Genomic DNA, 19,812 nt, shown 5'->3' with positions numbered 1-19,812 from the left:
TATGTAGAAGAAACTGAACTGGAAGACTGGTAGCAGAATTGACTAACATTGTAGTTTTTACGGACACAGAATTTCTTGTGTCGCTTAACTTAAAGTAGAATTCGTGGGGCGTCACTTTGTAAGATATATGTGGAATGAAGTACTTTTATCGTTTCTGTATATCCAGAGAAATACGCTGTGCTGTACGGGTTTGAACTTGTTTGAAGGTGAGCTCACCGAGACTTGTGATAAGAAGAAACGACTTTATGGAGGGGATGGTCGGTCTTGATGACTTTCTTGACTGCGGTGCATCGTTCTCCGATTCATTATCAGATCAAAGACTCAATTATTAGATTACATGCCGCAATTAAAGTGAATACTACTGAGAGCTTCCTTAAGCTACAAACAGTTTCTGACACCTTTATTTCCTTGTCACAATACACCATCCCAGACAATCAGTTCTTTGGGTTATACAGGGTTTCTTTGGCAGGGATTTTACCGCCGTTGCAGTTGTCAGTTGTACAGCAGTATCTGCAAGTCATTGCTGACATCAAGGTGGTGGGATCCATGTCGACACACTCGCTAATGTCCGATGTCTGCTCATACCACAACTTCTGGCACTGGTTTTGATCGACACATCTGCAAAAGATGTTTTAACGGACTAAATATTTTTACTGTGATTTTAAGTTATTATTTGGCAGTAGGACGGAGCTTTGCTTGTATTCGATAGTTCCAAATACCGCTGTTTAAAAATCGGTCGTGGGAAAGTAATAAAACAGAACAATTGTACAGGTTACAGCTGCTTTTGGTCATTATGGTGGAAGAAGATATCTTGCCGACGGCGGTGGGGTATGCTAGTGGTGACAGCCTACGTTCGTCACGCCGAAGACCCGGGTTCGATTCCCAACATGGGTACAATGTGTGATGCCCATTTCTGATGCCCCCCCGCAGTGATATTGCTGGAATTTTGCTAAAGGCGGCGTAAAACCATACTCACTCACTCTACTCACAATTTACGTTTTTCGTTGTTACATGCAACTAAAACTGTAAGGATAACTGATTAACCTACTATAGCTGACACGTCATACCATGGAGATTCTGGATCCGAAATGATCCCTTGAATGGCGGTCCTACATAGAGACTAAATGGATCTGGAAGTCAGGTTTAGTGACTTGGTTAATTGATCACGATGTTTACAGATCTCTGTGGAGTATCATTGTCAAAGCCAATGTTAGGGTTTATGTTCATTGCTTTGCAATGTTGTACTAGGAGGGCCGGTGGTTACAGCGTTCGCTCGTCACGCTGAAGGTCCGGGTTCGATTCCCCACATGAGTACAATATGTGAAGCCCATTTCTGGTGTCCCCCGCCGTGATATTGCAGGAAAATCGCTAAAAGCGGCGTAAAACTAAACTCACTCACTTACACGTTGGGAAAGTATTATCTGTTTGTTTCTTCGAAAATGGAATTTGAACTTTATTCAGAAGAATTTCGCGATTTCTATCGTTACTTTCCACTCACTTCAAGTGCATTTTTAGAACTCAATGTTTCGAGATATTCGAAGAATCGTCATAACGGACATACCTCTTTATATAGTTGGTTGTACCATCGACATGTTGTTCGATGTCAGTCATACAGAAACTTGTCCCAGCCGGACAGGAAGATGCATGAGGTATATATATGTCTTGGAGGGTGCAGTATGTGCCGTCGTCAACGCTACCACACTGATAGCACGTACGGTGGACTGCCGGAGTAGTTGCTAGTGTAGTAGTTGTTGTGTGGGCAGTAGAGGGTGGTGTAGTAGGTGTAGCAGTAGACGTAGGTGTACTAGTTGTCGATGTAGGTATAGTACTCGTTGAAGGGGATGTAGTAGAAGGAGGTGTTGTAGGTACAGCAGTAGGTGTTGCTGTTGATGTAGGTGTAGTAGTTGTAGATGTAGCAGTAGATGCAGGTGTAGTAGTTGAAGTAGAGGTAGACGACGGTTTTGTAGGTGTAGAGCAGGTTGATGATGTTGTAGTTGCAGTTGTTGCAGTAGATGAAGCAGTAGTTGTAGGGGTAATAGTTGTAGATGTTGAGCAGTTGGGTGTGTAGTAGTTGTAGATGTTGCAGTTGTTGTTGGTGTTGGTGTAGGTGAAGCAGTAGTTGTAGGGGTAGTAGTTGTAGATGTTGCAGTAGTTGCAGGTGTAGTAGTTGTAGATGTTGCAGTTGTTGGTGTTGGTGTAGGTGAAGCAGTAGTTGTAGGGGTAGTAGTTGTAGATGTTGCAGTAGTTGCAGGTGTAGTAGTTGTAGATGTTGCAGTAGATGAAGGTGTAGTAGTTGATGTGGGTGTAGTACTTGTAGACGAAGGTGTTGTAGGCGTAGCAGCAGGTGTAGTAGTTGTAGATGTAGCAGAAGATGTAGTTGTAGTAGTTGAAGTAGAGGTAGATGACGGTGTTGCAGGTGCAGAAGTAGATGTAGGTTTGGTTGTAGTAGTTGAAGGCATCGTAGGCGATGGACGTTTAGTAACAGGCGTCGGTGATGCAGTAGATGCAGGTTTGGTAGAAAAGTCGAGGAGGCATCTGTGACGGCCGGCTGGGGTGTCATCCCTGTAGTTTTATCGGCTACAATGGAAAATTCCATGAATATCAACCTATATAGGGTGTACGTTACGTGTAGCCATGTTGGTAGGGATACATTTGTATACACGCAGTTTAAAACGTCTATGTTCAAGTGGATTAAACGTGGCACGTGTATTTCCTGAGAAGGACCGATGTGAGTATTATATAGGGGTGGGTATTGCAGAGAATTTTCATATTGCGATATACTGCGATGCGAAAGCATGTATTGCGATATGTATTGCAATATATTGCATGAAGTATTTTTAAACAAAAAACTACTTATAATCGAGTTAATGCTTGATTCATAGAGCAAAAGCACAGCAAAATCACTATGCTTGATTAAGCTTTAATAACAACTTTTCATCATGATAAAATAGAAATGTGAATAATATTTGGCACAAATGAAACAAGGAAATATCCGAAGATTTCCGAGTGTTACGAAGTTTTCCGAATGCAAGTCAAAATACCGGTTTTCGATCAGCGTATCGCAATACGTATCGTTTTCATGTCTGAACCGGTAAATACCAGTAAACCGGTTATATTGCGCAGCCCTAGTATTATATGCTCTTCAAAAAACGTTGGGGAACCTGAACTTCCAATTTGGATAGGAAGTATTAGCGTTAACAAACGTTTCAAAGACTGACATCTTATGAACGCACCACCATTTCTTTTTATTCACACACACACACACTGAAACAAACGCATGACCTGCACGTGCACAACGCAGTGGCCCCATACACGTGCATGGGGTGTCATTTGTGATTATGAGGGTTTTCAAGAAGGTCCATAAATTACACAATTTTGACAATCGTCCATAACACAGTTGTTAGTGGTTTTTTCTAGGCGTTTATTGTGTTTGAAAATGAAAATCGTCCACATGCAAAATCATCTTTCAAGAGCGATTTCTGTACAAACAACTGTGGTCATACGGAAATGTAAGAGGTGATGCACTCTCACAACATTCATTATTATCATATCAACAAGTCGATAAGTATGGGCCGCAGAAAAACAAACCTATCACGAATCTTCACGGGTGCCCAGCCCTACTATTTGCATAGTGTTACGGTTTAGGAATTGTCACATACAAAATCATGTGAATGTTTGTCGCCAAAGTATTGTCAGTTATTAAGCTGCAGGAAGGCGAGAGTTGATTACAAATATACCCTCCGGTAGGAATACACGAACACATTACCTGTGTTGGTTGGTGACACCGAACACACACCACACGTCTTCGGGCACAGCACGGGCATATCCACATAATGGCATATCTCTGGTTTGCATAGGAAATAGTTATCAGAGCACGTAGATGCTGAAACAATCAAATATGACACGGATTTGTGACTAAATAATCAAAGTGGGTTTTAGCTCGCAAGAACGACTTTAGCTGTCAAGATCACAATCAGTACAGTTAATGTTTGTTTTTCTATGTTTGACGGGAGATAGGTTTGAAGTGAGTATATGCAAGCTAGGGCTGTTGTGTAAGTAGTGAACGATTCTCTGTGTTGTAGGCTACTAAAGCTATTGAGGCTACTGTCTGGAATCAGGATTGTTTATTCTCATAAATGATGCAAAATGATATCGAGAACATACATATATTTTGATAAATACAAAGTGCTATTCTGGCTTATATGCATATGAATATAATATAAATGTATAACTAAAACGGTGATAATACAACTTTCGTTAAACGTGACAGTTTCTGTATCAAAGGATGATAGTCAGACTTCATAAGGGAAATAAATTTATCAATATGGGGGTTATTACAAAAAATAACTAGGGAGTATACTTTTTCTTACATCATTTAGAGCTCTGCATGATGAGATAATATGAAATTCGTCACATATAAGATGGTGGTTACAAATTGTACATATTCAATTTTCTGTGTCTATATTATACCATCTGCCGGTTGGTGTATGGTATGAGAGACCATTGTATGAATCTGGGAAGTAAGCTTGGGGTCAGTCAAGTCTTTTATATAGCTTGGAAATTGTATACGTGTCAGGTTGGCTGGTTCTCCTGTACCACCAGCCTAGTGGTTAAAGCGTTCGCTCGTCACGCTGAAGGCCCGGGTTCGATTCCCAACATGGGTACAATGTGTGAAGCCCATTTCTGGTGTCCCCCGCCGTCATATTGCTTGAATATTGCTCAAATATTGTAAAACTAAACTCACTTACTCACTCATTCAATTGGCATAGAAAATGATGTGAGTGTTTGTTGTCAAGCATTGCCAGTTATTAAGCTACAGTACGGCCAGAGTTGATTGCAAATATACCTTCATTTGCCTGTTCAGCCTCTCTACTCAGGAACTCTCTCCCTGTCACCATTATATCACCAGACTCATCTGTTTTCATTGCATTGTGACTAGTATACAAGTCCCTCATTGTATATATACTAGACACCAAAAGAAACGTTACCCTCCTACCTTTATGAATTACTGAAAAACTATCAAAGATATTTTAGAAGGTTTTAGTTTCCATGAAAGCTTAACAACACAGATTTATGCAAATCACGAACAAAATTCTCAAATGCATTCATATTTGGGTGAAATGCATCTTTTTCAGAAGAGTTAAATTGTCACATATTTGTCCATGCCAAATAACCAATAATAGTGATTTTGATGTCCAAAGGAAAGGTTGAAATAAAATTCAGCTGTGAGCATGGGCCTTATTCACATTTATTATCATTATTATCATTATTATCCTTTCCAGGGCAGGGATACATAATCACAATACCTATGTTGGTTGGTGAGACTGTACACAGACCACAAGTTTTCGGGCAAAGCGCGGGCATATCCTCCAAATGGCATATATCGGGATTGCATACTAGTAAATTCTTATCAGAGCACGTAGATGCTGAAACAATCAAACAAGATTTGTGATAAAAAATAGAACATGGGTTTCAGCTTGCAAGAGCAACTTTATTCCAAGTTGGGCTGACTCGTTCGGAGTTTTGTTTTCAAATGGGATTGTTTTAAGAGACAGGCGTCGAGTCCAATTTACTCATATTGTGTATTGGTGTTAGTTACTCACCTGTGGATGGATGTTGTGTTGTTGACACTGCGGGGAGGGTGGTGTGGGTGTGGTGGTGGTTGTTGTTGGCGTTGTGGGTGTGGTCGATGCCTAAATCAATGAAAAAATGACTAACTGGCTCTGTGGCTCACCTTTATATTCCAAACATGATGTATTTGTGATGTTGATTTACAAGCAATAATAGTAGAAACAAACATCAGCATCTTTTTGAAAATCGCGGATTAATAGTCATGACTCATGCTCAAGAGTGATGTGATGAACAAGATATAGTTTGTATGTAACAAATAGTCTGTGGCAGTCCACTCAGTGTGAATAACTTAACTCATCTTAATGTTTCGGAGGAGAATACACAGAAAGAAAAATCAAATTTTCGTTTTCAGGAAATAATATTGAAAAGGTGTTTTCCGGAAAGATAAACGATTAGCGTCAGAATACTCAGTTTCGATTACCCGACGTAATAGGGCGTAAAAGACTAAATTAATTACTAATAAGAAAGAAATATGATTGCTGAAATTCAGTGGTGACGCCGAGTGTACGCGAATAGGATACAAAGCCATTCTGAAAATTCTGTAAAATCTTCTTATTGAAATTAACAGGTTTCTTCTTTGAGGGGCATTTTTTAGAAGGTGTATAGGTGAAGTAAAATAAGTTCTATGGATAATCAACGTCTTTATTGCAATGAGTGTGACGTTTCGGTGTAGGTAGTAACACTGTTATCAAGCAAGTGACAAAGGAAAACCAAGTTGTATGGATAGTCAGCTTCTTTATTGCAATGAGTGCGACGTTTCGGTGTAGGTACTTGCTTGATACCGATGCCATTACCTACACCGAAACGTCACACTCATTTCAATTAACAGGTTTGCCAGAGGTTTGTGGGGATATGGAGAAGATACTCTTACATGTATCTGCAGCTATCGTGATTTATATTGGTAATGAGTACTTACATGTAGTTAGAAAACTCATCTGTCGATACCGTAGTCAACTTTCAATTCTTTGCATCTTAACGTTTAACATTTAATGAAAAACACGCTAAGTTTGGGTCAGTTATGGTCTACGGAAAATGCACCACAGAATGGAAATATGATTTCAAACGATTTAGCGGACGTCAGAGATGGATGAAAATCAAAGAAGTAATTTGGGCTTAACCTTTTCAGTCATGTGTTATTACATACCAAAATGTACCTTGAAGCGTTGACTCACACATTCCTGATCTTCACAGCAAAAAACACAATTCCTCTCATTTTCACTTGGTGTAACGCATCCGGCAGCATTCGGAGCAGGTAGGACGTCTGTACACTTAATGCAGGAAAACCAGGAGTACACATATTGCAAATAACACTCGGCCTCATTTCAACATCCAGTGACACATATTGCCACAGTTCCAGGTTTGGGTGATACATGTACAACTGAGCAACTGGATTTCCCAGCATTGCTGTGTTTTGTTGTCGTCCATAAATCAAATAAACAAAATATTTCTACAGCTGATCCGGAGGAACATTAGGGGGGTATACACCGGTGTTCCCTATTTGGGTAAACTTCTGAAGTATGCATTGGTTTCTGCATCCATAAACGTAAAAGTAATAAAATTGAAATCAATTTTTAAACATCATGGGATGGCGTACGGAGCATGAAGATTTGCTGCCGTATATACTGGTCAGCTGTACTGGATAAAATCTGTTATTTCACTTAATAAGTTGCTTTTCGTTCCATTAACATTGACATGCTTGACATTAAGTGACTGGATATAATGTCACCCACTGAAAAATTTGATTGCTTCTCATATATGTTTTGTTTAACACATTACGCAACAATATTCCAGCTGTGTATATCAACTGACGTCACATAGATAGATCACTTCTGGTTTACTCTTCCATTCGTCTCGTGCATATCCATGTTACAATTCTCCAACAAACCATGCGCGTTGTGAGTTTAACGGGATCGGGTGATCAGACCCACCGACATGGTTGATGTATGGCATCGTTTCCCGACTGCTTATATCGGCAATCTGATTTCAGTCACCTGATTGTGTAGTCGAGTATTTGCAGACCGCTTTCATACAGCTAGACTGTGACTAAGTGTGGCGTTCAACAACAACGAACAAACAAATCCAACCTACACTTGCGCTGTAACCACATCGGGAGGAGAAATGAGTTCCGTTGGTTGTCAGGTGGCAAATCTGCAACAAACAAAAAGACCTAATCCAACATATTCATACACACTTGCACTCCGTGAGGGTCCGGGTTTAGAATTGATCTTCAGTAGCCCATGCTTGTAAGATGCGACTAACGGGATCAAGTGCTCAGGCTCGCTGAATTGGTTGACACATGTCATCGTATTCCAAATGCGCAGATCGATGATCATGCTGTTCATCACTGGATTGTCTGGTCCAGACTCGATTATTTACAGACCGCCACCATATAGCTGGAGTATTGCTGAATGCGGCATTAAACAACAAACGAAACAAAACAAATAAACTAGATTTGATCAAACTCACATCATGGTCTCTGTGACAGTGGCTGTAATTTGTAACGCAGATTTCAGGATCCAGCACGTCCTTACAGTGAGGGCATTCTAGAGTCGGGTTATGTCCTGAAAACAATCACACCGTAACATGTTGATCAGTGATAGGCAGCGTCCCTTCAGGGGCAGAATTAGTCCACAACCTGCAGTAGTGAATGAGTGAGTTTAAGTTAACGCCGCTTTTAGCAATATTCAAGAAATGTCACGGCGGGGGGACACCAGATACGGGCTTCATACATTGTACCCAAGTGGGGAATCGAACCCGGGCCTTCGGCGTGACAAGCGAACGTTTTAACCAGTAGGCTACCCTACCGCTCCACAACCTGTAGCTTCATTGACTATACTGTTTGTCCAGACACCAGTATTTACAGAACTCCATCATACGGCTGAAATATTATGTCGAGTGATGATTGTGTGTTTACGAATGACTGTTGAAATGTTCCGCGGCAAATAATAAAGGGCAATGAAGATATATTTTCCAAATAATTCAGTCCGAGATCCACACTGAAAAACCTATTGCAGGAATAAATAGACATAACTGACTGACTGACTGAGTTTGGTTTTACGCCGCTTTTAGCAATATTCCAGCAACATCACGGCGGGGACACCAGAAATGGGCTTCACACAATGTACCCATGTGGGGATTCGAACCCGGGTCTTCGGCGTGACGAGCCAACGCTTTAACCATTAGGCTACCCCACCGCCCCAAATAGACATAACAGTGAAAACTGAGCTTCCCGTGTTTGAGAAAATGTACATGTACCAAATGCCCTTAAATAAAATGGTAATTTACATGTTTTCCAATATGGGAGAAATACTAACAAAATGAAAGTATGCAATGGAAAATATTTGAACAATCTGGAATCAGGACCGAATTACGCATGTAAAGAATATATATCGAAATTTCGATATGTTCTCATAAATATAAAAAACACCCAGGTGTTCGAAAGTACATGTCTCAATGATTCATGAATAATCTGTGTTTGTTCAAAATGTACGAAGTAACAATTGTATTTGGCCAATAAAAGCTGAACAGTATGTTTTTTTACATGTAATATCAATTTCATCCCTATTTAGAAATTGCTGTGCTAAAGATACACTCTGGTTTTCTGGTAAGCACAACTGAACAAGCAAGATAAGTTCATTGTGACGTTCTCATGGTGATGTTGTAAGATCTTTGACCATTCGCTCGAATTATCGGTCGGAATATGAACTGGATGATATCAATACCAACGCACATCGTGCAAGATCGTCGCCAAACCACGGGATTAAACATTCCAGTGAGTGAGTATGGTTTTATGCCGCGTTTAGCAATATTCCAGCAATATCACGGCGGAAATAGGCTTCACACATTGCACCTATTGGGGAATCGCACCCGGGTCTTCGGCATGATACCCGTGACGATCTGGGTAAGAATTGATCTTCAGCAACCCATCCTTGTCGTAAGAGGCGACTAACGGGATCGGGTGGTCAGGCTCCACGATGTTCAGCCATGGGATAAAACATTCAGGTTCAACGAAATTGATACACTCACCATTTGGAGTTGGCGTGACAGTCACGCCATGTACGCCAGGTTTGTTGGTCTGGCGAATCAGGTCTGAAGGTTTTCAAAGCAGAGTTATCAAAGCATAGTTTTAGTACTATATTTTTGTGTCAGAAATATTAATTGAAAATGAATATAATTGTGTTCCTTGATATGAATACTGAGCATATTACGATGTAGAAGTGTCTCTCTTGCAAAACATTTAGGTTGGTTGATGGTCTATTCCAAACCACCCAGTAATTGATCACAAATGTACACAATGGAGACATCAACAAGAAGCGAGTATGCTGACGTGATCACCTTGACGTTTTACAGAAAACGGTATCCCGCGAAGTGCGCAATGGGCGCCAAATTTAAGAATGGAAGAATTTTAAAGCACGAAATTTCGATAATAATTAATATTGTATGAAATTTGAAGGAAACGGGAAAATATTCGAAAATGCTTGTCTTATTGCTTTCTGAAGTCTTCAGTAATTGTTCAAAAGTTACCAGGAAATAATTATGTATATAATTATGAATAGTTTTTATGGGTAATAATTTCATTAAAAAACATTTTAAGTCAAATACAATTTATGACTGGGCTTCTTCTTTAGTCTTAATTATGTCATAACAATAGTTGACTGTATATCTCATCCAGTTGACGTGGCTAAAGAACATGGTCAAGTTACCCATTCGCAATGTTATAGACGATCCGGGTAGGAATTGGTCATCAGCAACCCATGCTTGTCGTAAGAGGTGACTAACGGGATCAGACAGTCAGGCTCGCTGACTTGGTTGATACATGTCATCGTATCCCAGTTGCGTAGATTGATGGTGATGTTGGTCAATTGATTGTCTGGTCAAGGCTCGATTATTTACAGACCGCCGCCATACAGCTGGAATATTGCTGAGTGCGGCGTTAAACAACAAACAAACACAATGTTATATCCTCCCAATTTCAAAGAACCTCGTGATATTTCAAAGATATCGTGGATGCTGATTTCAGTACACCAAGGTATTATAGTCGGCACGGTCAGCGGCTGGTGTTCCCTCTAAGGAAAGGCACACTCACGTTTACGAAGATGGGCCCAAGTCGTAGCGATGCACTGATCGTCCTTACAACATTCCTTGCACGAGTTCAGCTGTGTGAGATGATCAGTATGAGAACACGACAGAGGGTGGATGTGATGCTTATGGCAATCCTGAAACAGCAACCCGTATGCATATTCTGAAGGAATGTGTGTGTACACGAAACTACCCGTGAAGGTCCGGGTTAGAATATTGATCTTCAGCAACCCATGCTTGTCATAAGTGGCGACTAACGGGATCGGGTGGTCAGGCTCGCTGACTTGGTTGACACATGTCATCGGTTCCCAGTTGCGCAGATCGATGCTCATGCTGTTGATCACTGGATTGTCTGGTCCAGACTCCATTATTTACAGACCGCCGCCATATGGCTGGAATATTGCTGAGTGCGGCGTAAAACTAAACTCGCTCACTCATTCACTGTACGCGAAACAGTCTTAATGTCAATGCCACTCGAGGTCAAAGTATGAAACATATTTCAAGGGTTAAGGTATTTAAAATGATGTCATAAAAATATTTACAAACCAGTTAGAATGAACTGGTCGTCCAGGTATGACATAGATAAGGTTTTTTGGTTTTCAAGTCAGCTGAGGCATATGCAAATTAAAAAAGCAAAGACCTGTCATGTCAGGTGCGTGTCAAATGCCGAGGTTACTTTGAAGGTCATGCACTCTGATTTCAAATGGTTCATTAAGAATGGAAAGTCTCTATTGTATGCAGATTTCTCATCTAAATTTCACCTCTGAAGGTCAAGGACACACAATAATAATTAGTCACATAAAAAAAACTTGTGTTGGAGAAAACTTCAGCATGTATAATTGGAGCGTGATGAAACATGGTACACATGCTATATGTATCTCGACAGAAGTTGTTGATCGAACGGCATTAGGGAACAAATAGTGAAACACGGCTAAACGCTTCAAGAAATGTCACGTATATTGTTTCAGCATTTCAATGACATATTCAAAGCAGGGTAAAATCAATGACAATATCTCAACGTCATTTTGATGTCGAAGCGACATAGTCGAACCACTGGTCACCCACACTTAGAACAAACGGTCCATTCACAAAGTCATCTTACGTTCGCACATGTCTGCTTTCCCAATGAAAACGACATACTCTTTGTTTATTTAAAACAGAATTTCCGATGTTTGTAGGAAGACTTACATTATGAGTACTAAGACACCCGCTGGTCACTTTACCCCCTTCAACGGATATTTCACATATCTGAAACAAACACGTCAAATAGTTCTCATGGAAAAATACGTAAAGGTATTGGTGTCATCTGATTTGCTTGCTTAGTCGATGATGTGAATATATAATATATATATCAGTTGCCGAACATGAAGCTACATTTCCAAGAAAAAAATATGAAAGAATGGTTGACAATGTTTATTTTCAAAGAATACTAGCAAGTATAAATGAATAGGTGAGGGGATTTCCAGCTTTGTCACGCTTTTAAGAATATATTTAAGATTTTGGACACATTTTTATTCTGAAATAAGGCGATGAAAAGGTGATGAGCAATGCTTGACGGTTGTTGTACTTACCGTAGGTGATGAGCAATGCTTGACGGTTGTTGTACTTACCATTGGTGATGAGCAATGCTTGACGGTTGTTGTACGTACCATAGGTGATGAGCAATGCTTGACGGTTGTTGTACTTACCATTGGTGATGAGCAATGCTTGACGGTTGTTGTACTTACCATTGGTGATGAGCAATGCTTGACGGTTGTTGTACTTACCATAGGTGATGAGCAATGCTTGACGGTTGTTGTACTTACCATAGGTGATGAGCAATGCTTGGCGGTTGTTATACTTACCATAGGTGATGAGCAATGCTTGACGGTTGTTGTACTTACCATTGGTGATGAGCAATGCTTGACCATTGTACTTACCATAGGTGATGAGCAATGCTTGACGGTTGTTGTACTTACCATTGGTGATGAGCAATGCTTGACGGTTGTTGTACTTACCATAGGTGATGAGCAATGCTTGACTATTGTACTTACCATAGGTGATGAGCAATGCTTGACGGTTGTTGTACTTACCATAGGTGATGAGCAATGCTTGACGGTTGTTATACTTACCATTGGTGATAGGTGATGAGCAATGCTTGACGGTTGTTATACTTACCATAGGTGATGAGCAATGCTTGACGGTTGTTTGTACCACCAGGTGATGAGCAATGCTTGCTTGACGGTTGTTGTTGTACTTATCATAGGTGATGAGCAATGCTTGACGGTTGTACTTACCATAGGTGATGAGCAATGCTTGACGGTTGTTGTACTTATCATAGGTGATGAGCAATGCTTGCTTTACCATAGGTGATGAGCAATGCTTGACCATTGTACTTGCCACCATAGGTGATTGGCAATGCTTGACCATAGGTGATGAACAATGCCTGATGATTGTACTTACCATAGGTGAAGAGCAATGCTTGATGATTGTACTCACCATAGGTGATGAGCAATGCTTGACGGTTGTTGTTGCACTCACCATAGGTGATGAGCAATGCTTGACGGTTCTACTTACCATAGGTGATGAGCAATGCTTGATGATTGCACTTACCATAGGTGATGAGCAACGCTTGACGGTTGTTGTACTCACCATAGGTGATGAGCAATGCTTGACGGTTGTTATACTTACCATAGGTGATGAGCAATGCTTGACGGTTATTGTACTTACCATTGGCAATTGTACTTACCATAGGTGATGAGCAATGCTTGATGATTGTACTTACCATAGGTGAAGAGCAATGCTTGATGATTGTACTCACCATAGGTGATGAGCAATGCTTGATGATTGTACTTACCATAGGTGATGAGCAATGCTTGACGGTTGTTGTACTCACCATAGGTGATGAGCAATGCTTGACGGTTCTACTTACCATAGGTGATGAGCAATGCTTGATGATTGTACTTACCATAGGTGATGAGCAACGCTTGACGGTTGTTGTACTCACCATAGGTGATGAGCAATGCTTGACGGTTGTACTTACCATAGGTGATGAGCAATGCTTGGTAATTGTACTTACCATAGGTGATGTACAATGCTTGGTAATTGTACTTACCATAGGTGATGAGCAATGCTTGACGGTTGTTGTACTCACCATAGGTGATGAACAATGCTTGGTAATTGTACTTACCATAGGTGATGAGCAATGCTTGGTAATTGTACTTACCATAGGTGATGAGCAATGCTTGATGATTGTACTTACCATAGGTATTGAGCAATGCTTGATGATTGTACTTACCATAGGTCATGAGCAATGTTTGATGATTGTACTTACCATAGGTGATGAGCAATGCTTGATGATTGTATTTACCATAGGTGATGAGCAATGCTTGACGATTGTACTTACCATAGGTGATGAGCAATGTTTGATGATTGTACTTACCTTAGGTGATGAGCAATGCTTGACGATTGTACTTACCATAGGTGATGAGCAATGCTTGATGATTGTACTTACCATAGGTGATGAGCAATGCTTGATGATTGTACTTACCATAGGTGATGAGCAATGCTTGATGATTGTACTTTCCATAGGTGATGAGCAATGCTTGATGATTGTACTTACCATAGGTGATGAGCAATGCTTGGCAATAGTACTTACCATAGGTGATGAGCAATGCTTGGTAATTGTATTTACCATAGGTGATGAGCAATGCTTGACGATTGTACTTACCATAGGTGATGAGCAATGCTTGATGATTGTACTTACCATAGGTGATGATCAATGCTTGATGATTGTACTTACCATAGGTGATGAGCAATGCTTGATGATTGTACTCACCTTAGGTGATGAGCAATGCTTGACGGTTGTTGTACTTACCATTGGTGATGAGCAATGCTTGACGGTTGTTATACTTACCATAGGTGATGAGCAATGCTTGACGGTTGTTATACTTACCATAGGTGATGAGCAATGCTTGACGGTTGTTGTACTTACCATTGGTGATGAGCAATGCTTGACCATTGTACTTACCATAGGTGATGAGCAATGCTTGACGGTTGTTGTACTTACCATAGGTGATGAGCAATGCTTGACTATTGTACTTACCATAGGTGATGAGCACTGCTTGACGGTTGTTGTACTTATCATAGGTGATGAGCAATGCTTGACGGTTGTTATACTTACCATAGGTGATGAGCAATGCTTGACGGTTGTTGTACTTACCATTGGCAATTGTACTTACCATAGGTGATGAACAATGCCTGATGATTGTATACTTACCATAGGTGATGAGCAATGCTTGATGATTGTACTTACCATAGGTGATGAGCAATGCTTGATGATTGTACTTACCATAGGTGATGAGCAATGCTTGATGATTGTACTTACCATAGGTGATGAGCAGTGCTTGATGATTGTACTTATCATAGGTCATGAGCAATGTTTAATGATTGTACTTACCATAGGTGATGAGCAATGCCTGATGATTGTACTTACCATAGGTGATGAGCAATGCTTGACGGCTGTTGTACTTACCATAGGTGATGAGCAATGCTTGATGATTGTACTTACCATAGGTCATGAGCAATGTTTGATGATTGTACTTACCATAGGTGATGAGCAATGCTTGAGGATTGTGCTTACCATAGGTGATGAGCAATGCTTGATGATTGTACTTACAATAGGTGATGAGCAATGCTTGACGGCTGTTGTAATTACCATAGGCGATGAGCAATGCTTGGCGATTGTACTTACCAGAGGTGATGAACAATGACTGGTATTGGTTGTGCACTTATCCAAATCATCTTCTTGGCTGCATACCGTGCAATCAAATTCATGGGCAGCTACCCGTTCCACTGGGATGAGACAAAGAGAGAAATTCAGATACTCTTTGATAGTTACCATTTCCATTTCTGGGATTTTACTTTAATACAGGAACTGTTTGAAGACAGAAAGAGCATTTGCTATTCACCAAACATTTTTTATAAGGCCCTTTGGGAAAATGACAGAGGGGTAGTATTTCAAGTATTATCTCGGATAAAACATTTTCTTAAAGAATAAATATCTATCCTCCTCCCAACATAGGTTAGATGGGACCAGTTCTAATCCATACTCCAAAACCTAGCCCCCAAAGTGCGCCCTTGCTGCAGAGTCTGCGTAATACAGGTATGAAGAAACTACAGTCGAGCACCGTTGTGTCGAACTCTGATATAACTCGCTATCTCGGTTTTCTCGATATAACATCTCGGTCCCGGCAAAATCTTTCATAATTTATCATTATTAAAGCTCTTTTAACTCGATACGGATGTCACGATATTTCGGATATCTCGATATAATCTCAAGTAAAATTACCCTTTAAACTCGATATTTGCAAAGAAACTCGATATTCACCTACCTTTCAAGGGCAAGTATCCCTCTGAACTGAGGTTGTTTCCACACGTTTCTACACGGTGCGGCATCGATCAAAGGGATGCGGTAGTGTAAGCTAATTAGGGCTAATTGAGTTGAAGGTGTTACATGTTTGTTATTTAATTAGGATTAACTAAGAAGGAATTCATTAGGAAGTACTCACTGTTACGACTAAACACTACTGATAACGGATTATAGTTTCGAATCAAAACATACTGAAAAGCGTTTTGTTTTCGTTCATGGTGACACGTGATGATATGCCCTGATCTGATGTCTCGAAGTTCGGTTAACTCGATATTTTTTCTTGGTCCCATGAATATCGAGACAACGGTGCTCGACTGTATATGTACGTCGGGAGGGACTACAGTGACCGGCCGGGTGGTCAGATTTGTTTGACTGCGTGTCATGGAACCTCACAATTTCATTGTCTGTTTAGTCCAGACTAGATATTTACAAACCGAAATCAAGAGCTGTATTTGACTTATTTTAAACAGACACATCAATACTCTGAATACACAATACCATTTAGAATGTCATGTGTAAAACATGCTAGATTTGCGATTACACTTTCCCAGTAAAGTACAGATTCTGCTACTATTGTTGAGTCCGATCAGAGATTCGAACCCACACCCTCAGATTCAGGTACCTGGAAGCCGCGATGGCTGAGTGGATTAGACGGCTGATATTGTGTAATGGCGGTTAGGTGCCTCACATCTATGTTTGTGGTTTCAAATCCCTGGTGTGACTCAATCCAACAAAAGTACTAGAATCTGTACTTTACTAAGAAAATGTAATCCCAAATATAACATATGACACATCAATACCCTGTCTCTGAAACAACTGCACCACTCTAGGGCATTCTAGTGCCATTGTTTGGCACATAAACATTCTGATGCTATTCAGGTGTCGACCTGGAATCATGCTTATCTGAAAAATGGGTCACATGAAGGATTTCATGAGAACGTGTGCACGGTGACCATTGGTGACCATTCACGTGACCTTTTCATGCTGAGTTACATTTAGAATGCTTAGCTTATTCGTCTGAAGCATTTATTTCATTATCTGTGATGGGGCCAGAAGAAAAATTAGGCACTGTGTTACTAATTCCATGACCAACTTGTGGTACATGCGTTATTCTATTGTCTGGCTAAACTTGCTGCAAACGGCTAAAGGGAAGGTGTCAATCCTGTAATGTGTCACCATGTGCCCCATTGAGGCGACCTGGTTTTGTTGTTGGCGATCTACATGAATGGTCTCAGATTTATATTGTGCTTTTGGTATAAAATTTCAAGTTTGCTAGTCATTATACTGTTGGAGTCCCTGATGCGCATGGAACACTTTTACTTAACTCAAAGACAAACTAGTTCGTTAGTCATTAAATGTTTGGTGTGCTCTAGTCAAACTATAGATGCGGTAGTGTTTCTTGGGTTTGTTTGTTTGTTGTTTAACGCCACACTCTGCAATATTCCAGCTACATGGCGGCGGTTGGTAAAGAATCCAGTCTGGACCAGACAATCCAGTGATCAACCTCATGAGCATCCATCTACATAATTGGGATACGGTGACATGTGTCAACAGAGTCAGCGAGCCTGACCACCGGATCCCGTTAGTCACCTCTTACGACAAGCATGTGTTTCTGAAGACCAATTTTAACCCGGGTTTTCACGGATGATGCAGTAGTGAAGCTCGGAGTTCGGAAGTTATAAATTTTAACGCCTTTCCCGCTTTAGATTTCTTTATTCCTGTCCCAGCGACGCTATCCTAAGCGACGCATTTAATAACATACATGTTAATTATCCTTTTCCCTTTGTTGGTTTGGAAGTGACACGTAAATTATTTGATCGTTTTAACTCTTCTTGGAATAAAATCTATTTCAAATGTAAATGGTATAACGAGCAATGGAGGTAATATGATAAGAACTTATGCTACCTTTAAAGGTGAATATCATCCTGAATTTTATTTTTTAGCCATATGCCTCGCTCTTATAGACGTGCTTTAGCACTTTTTAGATGTGGTGTTGCTCCTTTAAGAGTTGAAACTGGACGTTATAATTGTACTCCTCTAAAGGAAAGAACATGTTTTTACTGTAAAGATTTTATTGAAGATGAACGTCATGTTTTACTGCACTGTCCATTTTATTCATTTGAAAGATATGTCCTTTTTAGTAAATGTGAGCAGCTTACTGTTAGTTCTATTTCATTTAGTGACCTTGATAAGATTAGATTTTTACTGTCCTATCCAAAAGTGTCTTTTAATACTGCCTTAACCTGCTTTTTTATCTTACGGCGGTGGCATGCCCTTTTCTACTCTTAACTTGATACTGTAAATATGTATTATATATCCTATATTCTTTTAGTTTTGTATTTTTATATGTTACATAGTCTCTCATAAGTCTGTAAAGATTGGCTCAACGTTTTATTATTTTGTTCTATGTACATATGTGTGAAGTTGAGGTGAATAAATAATATGTCTGTCTGTCTGGCCTTTATTGAGGCCAACCCTTATTCGTCCCAGACACATATGACGTTATCTCAATAATTAACAACAAACTCCTTCATCGTTTACCACGACACAAAGCTTCTAAACCGATTGTCTTGTCAGATAGTGGTTCCAGCTTTTTCGTCTAATGGCGTTTATATCGTAGCTCAGCTAATCAGCTTGCATGCGTGCAAACCGAAAGTAACATGTGTTGCCAACATGAAATAGCCCTGGCTGTTATATGGAACAACGTACGTATTGTAAAATACTCCACGTTGTCAACCATGGCTCGTATTTTCGTATTTTCTTAATACCACTTACCTGTCACAAGCACAAGCAAGACACAAGTTAGAGGTTTGACTCCCATCTCCGACCTGCAGGTAACCTACTGTGAGATAAATGTAGTCATTGATCCAAGATATACCTTGGCCTTCAATTTGGAATTCCAGCACAGAGATTGATAACAGTTAGCTATTCGCACTATTCAACCAGCACCACCATAGGGACGGGGACCCTTACTTTCACACAAGGTAGGTAGGGGAGGGACTTGGTTGGTTGGTTGGTTGTTTAACGCATGGTGACGGTCTGTGTACCTTCGAGTCTGGACCAGACAATCCAGTGATCATGAGCCTCGATCATCGCAATCAGGATCAAATAATGTGTATAAATCAAGTCAACGAGTCTGACCACTGCTGAAGACCAATTCTAACCCGGATCTTAACGAGTTGAGGGGATCGGGAGCAGCCAGTGCTTTAACACAATGTGGCGTTAGATCAGAGATACAGATTTCATTTATTTGAGGTATGAAATTGCAGAATGTTACTGATGCTTTATGGGTGGTGTGTATACTCAGCGATCTCACGCAGTACCCTGGCCATACGTAGAAGTTGTTTATGCAAAGGATGTTTGTCACTATATACACGAACCAAGTTGAGTAATGCTACGCATTTGGTAGCATTTAATTTGAAATCTTAAATAGACAAAAGATAAAAGCTCAGCCAACAAGACAATAAAACTTTCCTCAACTGTGAGTTTGCATAATTCTTCTATAGCTGTGATTTTATGTTCTCGTCAATTTGAAGCTTCAATAGGTATGTCCTTGTGCGTGTGCGCGCGTGTGTGCGTCTCTCTCTCTCTCTCTCTCTCTCTCTCTCTCTCTCTCTCTCTCTCTCTCTCTCTCTCTCTCTCTCTCTCTCTCTCTCTCTCTCTCTCTGTGTGTGATTGCATAGTTAATTAAG

The 19,812-nt window shown here is 40.3% G+C and overlaps 1 protein-coding gene across 1 annotated transcript; it reads right to left on the bottom strand.

The window, feature by feature from the left end:
• Positions 1 to 434: 434 nt before the first annotated feature.
• On the bottom strand, positions 435 to 18,941 carry LOC124270236 (integumentary mucin C.1-like). The gene is made up of 6 exons (XM_046705274.1): positions 18,896 to 18,941; positions 8,098 to 8,192; positions 7,720 to 7,779; positions 5,604 to 5,693; positions 1,562 to 2,310; positions 435 to 618 (listed from the first exon to the last, which is right to left on the bottom strand). Exons 1-6 carry the CDS (start codon positions 18,939 to 18,941, stop codon positions 435 to 437), a joined length of 1,224 nt encoding a protein of 407 aa, XP_046561230.1.
• Between the last annotated feature and the right edge of the window lie 871 nt (positions 18,942 to 19,812).

This window comes from Haliotis rubra, unplaced genomic scaffold, assembly GCF_003918875.1.
Source record: "Haliotis rubra isolate DU_JTF1 unplaced genomic scaffold, ASM391887v1 Scf150, whole genome shotgun sequence".
NCBI lineage: Eukaryota > Metazoa > Mollusca > Gastropoda > Lepetellida > Haliotidae > Haliotis > Haliotis rubra.
Note: the sequence above shows the minus strand (reverse complement) of the source record. Positions and strands in the feature narration are given on the sequence as shown.

Coding starts and splice junctions, on each gene's coding strand:
- LOC124270236 (XM_046705274.1), bottom strand. CDS start 18,941: ATGGGAGTCAAACCTCTAACTTGTGTCTTGCTTGTGCTTGTGACAG. Junction 7,780..8,097: donor ACTGTCACAGAGACCATGAT/GTGAGTTTGATC, acceptor TGTTTGTTGCAG/ATTTGCCACCTGACAACCAA. Junction 5,694..7,719: donor GATGTGGTTACAGCGCAAGT/GTAGGTTGGATT, acceptor TCATTGATTTAG/GCATCGACCACACCCACAAC.